The sequence below is a fragment of the Aedes albopictus genome, chromosome 1 (genome assembly GCF_035046485.1).
Source record: "Aedes albopictus strain Foshan chromosome 1, AalbF5, whole genome shotgun sequence".
Classification (NCBI taxonomy): Eukaryota; Metazoa; Arthropoda; class Insecta; order Diptera; family Culicidae; genus Aedes; species Aedes albopictus.
Window position 1 is genome coordinate 33,071,984 of NC_085136.1, and position 12,310 is coordinate 33,084,293.

General features: G+C 45.6%; 1 protein-coding gene across 1 annotated transcript in view; it reads right to left on the reverse strand.

Annotated features, from left to right (window-relative positions):
* Window positions 1–4,694: 4,694 nt before the first annotated feature.
* LOC109428484 (octopamine receptor Oamb-like) overlaps window positions 4,695–12,310 on the reverse strand; it is an 86,028-nt gene continuing 78,412 nt past the window's right edge. The window contains exon 4 of the mRNA XM_029855262.2: window positions 4,695–7,140. Coding sequence (XP_029711122.1) covers window positions 6,302–7,140 — 839 coding nt within the window. The 3' untranslated portion in view covers window positions 4,695–6,301. The remainder of the gene's footprint in view (window positions 7,141–12,310) is intronic.

The window sequence follows — 12,310 nt, forward strand, 5'->3', positions numbered from 1 at the left end:
TAAGGTAGAACTTTTGAAGGAGTGTGTGACAGATTTGCTGAAGAAGCCCATGGAGAAGTTTCTGGGGGAATTCTGAAGTATTGATTTTCCGAGCCACTGAAAGTATTTCTGAATGAATCAGTGAGTATTCCATTTCTGACAGATTTATCGTACTGATTTCTGACAGAATCCATGAAGAAAAATCTGCGGAAACTTTTAAAAGGATTTCTCTAGAGGATTTCTTGGAGAAATTTTTGGAGGCTTCTCTACACACTTAATCTGAATCCTTGCTTAAAACATGCGAGTTTGCTGCTTAGCTTAGGTTATATGCACCCCAAACATTCATTTACGGTGGCTGAAATGAGATTTAAAATTCCAAGTTCCTGAGAAGAGAGTTTCTTTCCCTTTCAGGTATTAGAACCTATCACGAGTCAAAGGTGTGTACTTGGAAGTATACTTTCTGGCATTTTTAATTTCTAGAAAGAAGGTTATTCTTTGATTCATTGGACAAGAACCCTACAACAGTCGTTTACAATAAAAAAAAATTAATATATACATAAGAGCATACAAGGCACGTGCACAGAAAAGGCGACAAAAGTAGGGTTTTTCCTTATTTTGGCAAAGGGCGGTAGGGCGCCTAGTGTATGGCACATCGGCAATGGCAGGGGGTTAACCTCCAAAACCCCTCCCTTGTGCACGGGCTTGGAGAATACCTTCTGGCACGTCTGATGAGTCCAATTCTGAGTGAAATGTTTCGCATAATTATTGATTTAAATGCCTCGACAATCTTGGATGAATATTGGAATTTTTAGAAGCTTTCTATTTCGAGCTCGAAGAAATTTTAGGAACATTCCTATGAGAATCAGAAGATGAAATCGAAGATTCATGAACATTCGGGAACATTCTTCGTGCGAATCAAACCTATAACAAATATATTCGAGAATTTTCCACGAATAATAACATATTCAAAAGCTTTCTGTTTAAAATCGGATGAATTTCAAGAACGTTCCAGAAAAGTCATTATGGCCATTCTCGAAATTGTGAAATAGTTAGTTATGTAACGAGTTGCAAAAAGTTGATTTTTTCAGCACGAGTCGTACATTTACATAACCAACGAGGCTTGCCGAGTTGGAAAATTATGACGAGTACTGTAAAAATCGAGTTCTACACCGAGTTGCGTACAACGTTTTTTGCAACTTCATAAATTACCACTGGAGGATAGTTTTTAACAAAACTGTTTCATCAGACTGCACACTGATGTTCATAGCCAAGATTAAGAAAATCTGATCAAAGCAGGTTAAACTGTGCAGTTGTCACAACTTTTTAAAACTGCGTCCAAAAAGCATCCAAAAGTTGATCAAAACTGAAAACAGTGCTGTAATGGTCCATTACGCAACGCAAATCGGTGCTGTAATGAACCATTACAGCACTGTTAATTCGGTGTGGGAAATTAGGCCTTTTCATGGCAGATTTGCGTGAGGTAAAATGGCCTATTACGATGAGAAGTTGCAAAAAAATAAATTATGCAATGATTTTTTTAATTATACAACTCATTTGAGTTGTATAATGAAAAAAACTTGCGATTGGAAGCTCGGTACGTGGAACTGCAGATCTCTCAACTTCATCGGGAGCACCCGCATACTCGCCGATATACTGAAGGACCGCGGGTTCGGCATCGTAGCGCTGCAGGAGGTGTGTTGGACAGGATCTATGGTGCGAACGTTTAGAGATAATCATACCATCTACCAGAGTTGCGGCAGCACACGTGAGCTGGGAACAGCTTTTATAGTGATGGGCGACATGCAGAGGTTGAGGATCAAGGGCCGATTCTTCAACATTAGCATAATAAACGTGCACAGCCCTCACTCCGCAAGCACTGATGATGACAAAGACGCATTTTACGCGCAGCTTGAACGCGAGTACGACCGCTGCCCAAACCACGACGTCAAGATCATCATAGGGGATCTAAACGCTCAGGTAGGCCAGGAGAAGGAATTCAGACCGACGATTGGAAAGTTCAGCGCCCACCAGCTGACGAACGAAAATGGCCTACGCCTCATCGATTTCGCCGCTTCCAAGAACATGGCCATTCGTAGCACCTTTTGCCAACACAGCCTCCCTTATCGTTACACCTGGAGATCACCACAGCAGACGGATCTCAAATCAACCACGTTCTGATTGACGGACGGCACTTCTCCGACATTATCGACGTCAGGACCTATCGTGGCGCCAACACCGACGCCGGCCACTATCTGGTGATGGTCAAACTGCGGATGTCGCCTTAGCATACTCGCAGAATCTCAAAGCCGCGTTGCCAGACGAGGGCGAGCTCGATGAGGCCCCTCTAGAGGACTGCTGGAGTACAGTGAAAGCAGCCATCAACGACGTAGCAGAGAGCACCATCGGTTACATGGAACGGAATCGACGGAACGAATGGTTCGACGAAGAGTGCAGAACGGTTTTGGAGGAGAAAAACGCAGGGAGGGCGGTAATGCTGCAGCAAGGGACTCGACAGAACGTGGAACGTTACAAACAGAAGCGGAAACAGCAGACCCGCCTCTCGGGAGAAAAAGCGCTGCCTGGAAGAAACGAAGTGCGAAAAAATGGAAATACTGTGCCGTTTCCAAGAAACACGGAAGTTCTATTAGAAGCTCAACGCATCCTGCAACGGCTTCGTGCCGCGAGCCGAAATATGCAGGGATAAAGACGGAGAACTCTTGACGGACGGACGTAAGGTGATCGAAAGGTACAGCACTTCGATCAGCACCTGAATGGCGTGGTGAATGTAGGCACGAAGACCCAGGCAACGGAGGAAATGACGACGCCAGTGCAGCAGAGGACGTGAATGAACCTACCCTCACGCTAAGGGAGCATCCATTAAGTACGTCACGCTAAAATTGGGAATTTTCGACCCCCCCTCCCCCCTACGTACGGGTTTTTCCTATACTTAATACATTGCTTGTCACACTTTCACAAACCCCCCCTCCCCCCTAGGACCGTGACGTACTTAATGGATGACCCCTAAGGGAAGTTAAATGTGTCATGCACCAGCTCAAAACCAACAAAGCAGCTGGTAATGATGGTATCGCAGCTGAACTCATCAAGATGGGCCCAGAAAAGTTGGCCACCTGTCTGCATCGGCTGATAGTCAGGATCTGGGAAACCGAACAGCTACCGGTGGAGTGGAAGGAAGGGGTAATCTGCCCCATTCACAAGAAAGGTGACCATTTGGAATGTGAGAACTTCAGGGCGATCACAATTTTGAATGCTGCCTACAAAGTGCTATCCCAGATCATCTTCCGTCGTCTGTCACCTAAAACAAATGAGTTAGTGGGAAGTTATCAAGCCGGCTTCATCGACGGCCGGTCGACAACGGACCAGATCTTTACCGTACGGCAAATCCTCCAGAAATGCCGTGAATACCAGGTTCCAACGCATCACCTGTTCATCGACTTCAAAGCGGCATACGACAGTATCGACCGCGCAGAGCTATGGAGAATCATGGACGAAAACGGCTTTCCTGGGAAGCTGACTAGACTGATTAAAGCAACGATGGACGGTGTGCAAAACTGCGTAAGGGTTTCGGGTGAACTATCCAGCTCATTCGAATCTCGCCGGGGACTGCGACAAGGTGACGGACTCTCATGTCTACTCTTCAACATCGCTCTGGAAGGTGTGATGCGACGAGCCGGGCTCAACAGCCGGGGAACGATTTTCACAAAATCCGGTCAATTTGTGTGCTTTGCGGACGACATGGACATTATAGCTAGAACATTTGGAATGGTGGCAGAACTGCACACCCGCCTGAAACGCGAAGCAGCAAAGGTCGGACTGGTGGTGAATGCCTCAAAAACAAAGTACATGCTGGTAGGCGGAACCGAAAACGACCGGATCCGTCTGGGTAGGAACGTTACGATAGACGGGGATACTTTCGAGGTGGTGGAGGAATTCATCTACCTCGGATCCTTCAGAAGGCCGGCAGGCGAGCATTCTACCACTGAACCAACCTCGGATCCTTACTGACGGCTGACTACAACGTGAGCCGTGAAATTCGGAGGCGCATCATCAGCGGAAGTCGGGCCTACTATGGGCTCCAGAAGAAACTGCGGTCGAAAAAGATTCACCCACGCACCAAATGCACCATGTACAAAACGCTAATAAGACCGGTGGTACTCTACGGGCACGAGACATGGACCATGCTCGAGGAGGACCTACAAGCACTCGGAGTTTTCGAGCGACGCGTGCTAAGAACGTTCTTCGGCGGTGTGCAGGAGACCGGTGTGTGGCGGAGAAGGATGAACCACGAGCTCGCTGCACTTTACGGCGAACCCAGCATCCAGAAGGTGGCCAAAGCCGGAAGTATACGGTGGGCAGGGCATGTTGCAAGAATGCCGGACAACAACCCTACAAAGCTGATGTTTGCAACTGATCCGGTAGGCACAAGAAGGCGTGGAGCGCAGAGAGCGCGATGGGCGGACCAGGTGGAGCGTGACTTGGCGAGCATTGGGCGCGATCGAGGATGGAGAGCGACAGCCACGAACCGTGTAATATGGAGAAATATTGTTGATTCAGTTTTATCTTGAATTTGATGTAATACTAAATAAATGAATGAATGAATAAATGAATGGATATTATTGCTAGAGCATTTGGAAAGGTGGCAGAGCTGTACAGTGCCAATACACACCCATCTGAAACATGAAGCATCAAAGGTTGGACTGATGATAAGCAGGAAGAACCGAATGAGTGACAAAACATCGAAAGACAAAACACCGAACGACAAAACGTCGAAAGTACAAACGATTTATACCTTTCGACGTTTTGGCATTCGCCGTTTTGTCTTTTGACGGTGTGTCCCTAAGCCGGAGGAACCACGAACGACAGGGCAAGGTGTATGATAGACGGGACACTTTAGAGGTGCTGGAGGACTTCGTCTCCCTCAGAACCACATTAATGGCAGACAACAACTATAGCCGTGAAATACGAAGGCGCATCATTAGTGGAAGTTGGGCCTGCTGTGGATTCCACCTGTTCCACAAGAACCTATGGTTGAACCTTGGGTTGAACAGACTCACCCCCACACCAAATGCACCTAAAGACGCTGACAAGATTGGTGATTCTCTACCGACACTAGACTTGGACTATGCTCCAGGAGCACATACAAGCACTCGAAGTGTTCGAGCGTCAAGTGCTTAGGACCATCTTTAACGGTGTACAGAAGAACGGTGTGTGACGGCAAAGAATAAATCACGGGCTCTCTGAACTCTACGGCGTACCATGCACCCGGGTAGTGGCGTAAGCTTGAAGAATATGTTGGGCCAGGGTACGTTGTGAGAATACCGAAAAACAACCCTGTAAAACTAGTGCTAGAGATCTGCACTCTCCAAGAAGACCTTGAGATCTGGAGATCAGGAACGAACAAGTGGAGCCAATCAGGTGGCAAGGGTGTTCACCAGACAATCATCGGCCTCATTAAAGCCTAGCTCATGGCATTTTCGTGAGGAGTGCTGCACAACGCTATCTCCTCAGAGCAAGCACAGCAATAAAGGGTTCATCAAGGTCACCAAGTCAGTTCAGCCGTCTTCGAACAAAAGATCACGTCAATTGGATGTTTGACAGACTAGGAAGAAGCTCTCCCATTGGAAATCGACTGAAATACTAGCAAAGTCCGAAACAGTGGATTGCGAAGTATACGCTACGCTAACATCAGCACATTGCGCATGGAAGCTCGAAAGCCATTTGTTGATACCATTGCCAGCAGTTCTGAACAGACGGAATAAGCCATTTTTTATGGGATGTTTCCAGTGAAGGAATCTAGTGTCATCACAGAAATCGAACGCTCTTTGTGTCATTCAGCTTTCAAGAAGTGTCCCGTAAAACAAGCGTAGACTCAACGATTTCACTTACCTTTCATCGAAGAATCCCTTTCCATCATTTCTCACATCGACCCCCTCTAAAACCTGTTCGTCACCCCTAGTAATATAAACAACCACCCCTGGTCTACCGCCCCAACCCACCCTTACAAGCTCGTTATCGTTTTCCCGCTTCTATCCAAGGTCCCCACCGACGAAGGCTCGTCATCCTGCTCGATCGTCTGATCCTCCTCGGCGATGACCCGTTGCGTCCGAGCTGTTCCTCCACCGCCCGCCCCCAGCTGGTACTCGATCACGGTCGGACGACGTGCCAGGTGGGTCTCCGTCGTTGCCCTTGGTGGTGCCCGCACCGAAGTGGACCGAAACAGGCCCGGCCCGGCTCCGGACGGCGACGTGGACTTCTTCGCGGAGCCGTACGGTGGCGTCGGTGGTTCCAGCGAGCTGAAGGATCGTCATCTGAACACGGTGTTGTCCAGTTCGGTCCGGGGCGTGGACGCCAGCGGAGTGAAGGCCGACGGGCTGTAGCTGTGATTGTTGGTATGCTGCGTGGTGGAGGACTTCTTCAGGAGGTTGATCTTGAAGCGCTTCCAGCAGAAGCACCGCATGATGATCCGTTTGAAGGCCTGCCGGAAGTCACGCGAGAAGAGAGCGTAGATGAAGGGGTTGACGGCCGAGTTGCAGTACCCGAGCCAGAAGAGGATCGAGAACAGGGTGTCGTTGATGCAGTCATCGCAGAAGGCCCTGATGAGGTACATGGTGAAAAAGGGCAGCCAGCAGATGATGAAGCCGCCTACTATTATGGCAAGGGTTTTGGCCGCTTTGGTTTCCATGCGAAACCGCTTGACCTGCACTTTGAGGTGCTTTTTGCCAAGTTTCTTGGACGAGTTGGGCGACAGGTCCCGGGAGATTCCGGCCGGGGCTTCCTTGAAGACGGATTTCCGCCGCGAGTTGGGCCGGCTGGGAGGGTACCGTACGGAACCGGAACCGCCACCGCTACCGCCACTACTGCTGCCTCCGTTGTGTTGCGACGGCAGGTTGATCTGGAGCGATGACCCCAGCGATACGGTGGGACTGGTCAGATGGGACGTGTTCCCACTGGGGCAGGATATCGAGATCTGGGGGTTTGCGTTGGCGGTGGAGGACGCGCTGTTAACGCTGGTGGGCCGTACGGCCGAACCTTCGATGAGCATGTTGTGCGTGCGCATGGTGGACGCCATCAGGGCTCCGACGCCTTTGCCGCGGTGCATCCGGAGCGTCAGACTGTCGTCGAAGTTGTTGTTCTTTTTGCCACCTGGATCGGGGTTCGTAGTAGGCGGGGGGAGGGCAGGATTTGTAGGTGGGGTGTGGAGTTAGTTTTTTGAGGGAGGTTGTTTATAGTTGTGGAAGTTTTTGATTGGTGGAAGTTGAAGTGGAGGAAGGACAGAAAGAGAAAAGAAGAAGATTGTTGATTAAGAGATCGCTCTGATCGCTTCGGTTTTCATTCGGTTTTACTGTTTTCGGAAAGGAGATGGAAGGTACAGTATAGGTGTTGGTTGTTGTGGTGGTAGCAGGCGCTGGTGAGCATGGCATGGTGGTGGTTGTTATGGTGATCTGTTGTTTGTTTGTTCGTTAGTGACAGGTGGCCGGTTAGATACCTGGTGGCGCTAGTGTAGCATGACAGTTCGTTCTCGTGTGACGATTGTGTATTTGTTTGTTAGTTTAAAAGGCGTGTCTGACAGCTTACTGTGATGATGCGTTATTTTTTAACTTACATCCAGTTGTGGTATTAGTTGGAAGGTTTCTTGCACTTGGAATTGTTTTTGTTTTCTTTTGATGAGTTTCTCGGGAACATCACATTCAATTCGTGTGAACTGATTTTAATTGGCTTCTTGTAACTACAGGTACGAAATTGATTTTCGGTTTCAAAGGGACGTACAATACACTGGAACTTTTCATTTACAATATTAAAAACATGCACTCGAACCGTTTTTTTTTTGTCATTTACAAAATACACTTACAAACGCTGATTAGTCCATAACCTATTTAACAACTTTTACATAACTCGATGTAGTATAACAGCACGATCGATTCGGCATCGGTTCTTATATAATACCAAACAAACTTATGTAACAGCATTCCGTTAAACTTCGATTCCAAACTTTCACTATACAAAAGTAAAAAGAAACTGTTTATTTAAGAGGAAAATTTCGATCCAAAGAAGGGAATTTCGTAAACCATAAGCTAGAAATTTGGGATTCGCAAGGACAGCATTCCAATTACCAATCTAAGAGAGAAGAAAGAAAGAGAGCGAAAACAGTCGAACTAATAAACTTGGAAAAGTATACAATTCGTAAAGAATCAAACGCAAAATCATACTTGACAGTTAAAGTTGCTTATGCGGAACGTGCTCCCTCCGAACGGAATCGGATCGAGGGAAGCCATGACATGACGTTTTATGGAACGAACGATCGAACGGGGGGTTGCAGAAAGGTACCAAATCTACTACTTGGAAGAATCGGAGGGGCGGGTGGATGATGACTAGCAATCGGTTATTTTTTTTTTCATGTATATGTGAACGTGTTCGGATGTTTGTTGGTGTGCGTGTTGACAGCGTGAGAAATTTCGTCTCCTTCTCAGCGAAACGTTTGTGGTTTTGTCACTGTTGTTGTTGTTCTCGGTATTCGTTTTGCAGTGAATTGCGTTGTTTACCCAGTCATCGTTACTAACTACGGAGATTTTGTATTATTGTTGGGATTTTGTTGAACAAGATTGACACACTACCGGAAGGAGAGAATATATCAAAATGCTTATAAAATAGAGGCGCACATTGCGATCGCACGATGCTCGGCATAGGAACACTTCAACGTATTTACAGAGAGGTATGGTTGGATCGGTTGCTAAAAAGTTTGATGTCACCTGTAGTTATTACTTCGAGAAAAAGATAGAAAGAATGATAGTCAATTCGGAATAGAAAACGGGACATTCACAAACACGAAGATACAGGATGAGAGCTCATTTGGTCATACTTTGAATTTTATAAAATTATTTGAAACGAAAAAAATGGAAATCCCTCACAAAAAAATACGATTAGGTACTTCCAAAAAGAGAAAGACAAAATGCAAGCAAAAAGAACGTGAAAAAGTACAGAAATAGAGACATAAGAACAAACAACGAACTGAACGACATAAGCCAATTAAAAGTAACGTGTGAGATTTTAGGCATCGGTCCCGAGCGAAGTAGGCGAATGGAAGTGTGTGTAAGTGTGTGAGTGTGTGTTTCGACGATGCTGTTTAGTTGATGGTGATCGGATCTAAATCGAGAATTGATGGCTTGATAATTCCCCCGCTAGAAGGTAGATGGCGCAAAGGTAGGAACGTTTAAACGATAAACAATCAACCAACGACACGAATGGACTACCAGCTTGGTGCGCGCCCACAGTTGATCAGCAGGAGTAAATCCATTTTATTTTATATGGCGAAAAGCATCTAAACTCGAATTTCTCGAAATGACAAGCTTTTACCGCAAAAATATTTGGTAGGCACCAAACCGGTCATCATTGTGCACAACCACTACCAAATATTTTTTCGAATAATGTGTTCCACTTCGAGAAATACGCCTTTAGATGCTATTCGCCATACAATATTTTTGCGGTTTACTTTTAGCGATTTTTCGTGCATAGAAGCTAGCGCCACATCGGTCAATGCGGAGAGTAGGAAAACAGCCAAAGCATTTAATTCATTGGCGCGCCTGCTTCGATTCAATTAACCCATTTGCTATTATTGTGATAATGAACTATTTATGACAACGGTGAAAGCAGCGACCCTTGATATATGTATGCTGCGGTAATGATTGATGAAGGTGATTCGAGGCTAATTTGCATATTTGATTGGGAAATTATCGCTGATTGTGAACAGCTTATGTTCGTCCCTTTCGAATTGAACACATCGCTGTATGATGGCAGCGGCCAGATGCTTCAATATGGATGAGTTGTTTTAATAATAAGTTTATTACGATAGACACTAGAAAGCCTCGTCAAATTTTTCAAGTTTTTTCTTTTTTTTATTACAGTTTACAATTGTCCAAGTAAATTAACCATTTTTGCCACGTACAAATTCAGAGATAACCTTACTTAACTAAGGGGTATTTATATCCAGCTAATTGTGTGAATCCAGTGTTCGCCACTTTCAGTAAGAAGGACATTGGCAAACTACGTGTCGTGGCTCGAGCATATGTGCTTGGCAACAACTCAATCGTTACTTTATTTGTCTTTGAACTTAGTCTTGTTAGTTAGACTAGACTAGACTAGACTAGGACTAGACAAGATCAGACTAGACTAGGACTAGACTATACTAAACAATACGGGAAAATACTTTGATTGTTGCTTGGAGTGCGTTAGGTTTGTCTAGACTAGACTAGACTCGCCTGGGATTTATCCAGGAAATCCTTCTGAAATTCGTTCAGGAGCTTTTTGCGGGATTCCTACAGGAATTCCTCCTGAGAATCCTCTTGGAATCCCTGCAAATCCTCTTCTGGAGTTTATTCTGGGATTCCTCCATGAATTTCTTCTGGAGTTTCAACAGGAATTCATCCTAGGATTTTAACAGAAATTTCTCCTGGGACTTTTTCCACCTGCGATATCTCGAGGGATTCCTCCTGATATTTATCCCAAAATTTCTCCTGAAATTCCTCCTGGGAAATCTCCAGGAATTCCTCCTAGTATTCTTTTTGGAATTCCTCCAGGAATTTCTCCTGGAATTCCTCAGGAACTCCTCCAAGGATTCCTTCAGGGATTCCTCCAGAAATTCCTCCAGGGGTTCCTCTAGGAATTTCTCCAGGAATTCCTCCAGGGACTCCGTCAGGAATTTCTTCAAGCATTCCTTCATGAATTCCTCCTGGGAATCCTCCATGAATTCTTCCTAGAATTCCTCCAGGAATTCCTCCAGGGATTCTTCCATGTATTCCTTCTAGGATTATAACTAGAATTTCATCTGGGATTCCGTCATCTAAGATTCCTATAGATTTTTCTCATGGGATTCCTCCAGGAATTCCTCTTGGGATTCCTCCGGAACTTCCACGAGGTATTCTTCCAGGAATTCCTCTTCAGATTCCACCAGAAGACCCTCTTGAGATCCCTTAGAGAAATTCTCTTGGTATTCTTTAAAGAATTCTTCATTTTGAGATTCTTTCAGAAATTACTCATGGGATTCTACCAGGAACTTCCAGGAATTCCCGCCGGGATTCCTCCAAGAATTCTTCATAGGATTCCTCAAGGAATTCATGTTGGGATTCCTCTAGGAATTGCTCTTGGAATTCTTACAGACATTCCACCTGGGGTTCCTCATAGGATTTCAACAGGATTTTTTCTGGGATGATTCCAAAAAATGCTCCTGGGATTTATGCAGCAGATCCTCTAGGGATTCCTTTATAGTTTTTCCTTAGATTCCTCCACGAATTTCTTGTTGGATTCTTACTTGGATTTTTTAAGCATTTCTCTTATAATTCCTCCATGAATTCCTTCTACACACTCAAAACAGATTTGCGGGCTCGGCAAAAACGCGCACAGCCGTCTGTTCAGTAAAACAATCAGCTGATCTCCCAGCAAAAAGTGACATTTGTTAGCTGACTCTCAGCAAAACGATTGCCGAAGCTCAGCAATGAACTGTCAAAATTGCTGAGATCTCAGCAAAATTGTTGTTTGCTGATTACTCGGCTGTGCAAATCTCGGCAAAAGAATGGAAAAATGCTGATATCCCGTCAATCTGAATTAAGTGTGTAGGATTCTTACTGGAATTTTATCTGGGATTCCTTCAGGAATTGCCCCTAAGATTTCTATTGGTTCTCCTCCTGAGATTCCTCCGGGAACTTCACCAGGGATTTTCCCAGGAATTCCTCCTGAGATTCCTCAAAGAAATGCTCATAGGATTCTTTCAGGAAATCCTCCTGAGATTCCTCAAGGAATTTCTCCTGCGATTCCTCGAGTAATTCCTCCGGAAATTCCTCCACCAGTTTTTCCAAGGATTTCTCCCGGGATTCCTCTGGAAATCTCTTCTTAGATTCCCCCACGAATTCCTTCTTGAACTCTTCAAGGCATTCCTTCTGGGATTCTTCCAGGAGGAACTCATTAGATTCTTCTTAGCATTCCTCTTGGGATTGTTCCAGAAATTTCTCCTGGAGTTCCTATACAAATTCCACTTGGGACTCCTCCTGAGATTCTTCCAAGCATTCGTTTTGGGATTCCTCCAGGAATTCCTCGTGGTATTTCTCCAGGAGCTTCTGCACGAATTCCTTCAAGAATTTCCCATTCTTGGGCGCCCAGAATGTACCATGGATAGGAGAAAGCGACGCAAGTGTCGTCGTTTACTTTGGCACTGCGATTCCAGAGGTTTCTGACAAATTGCTCGAATACGATGCGTTTATCTGCATGACAACGAAGGTTTCTCATCTTGAAGTCGCATTCGCATTCACAGTTTGACGACTCAAGC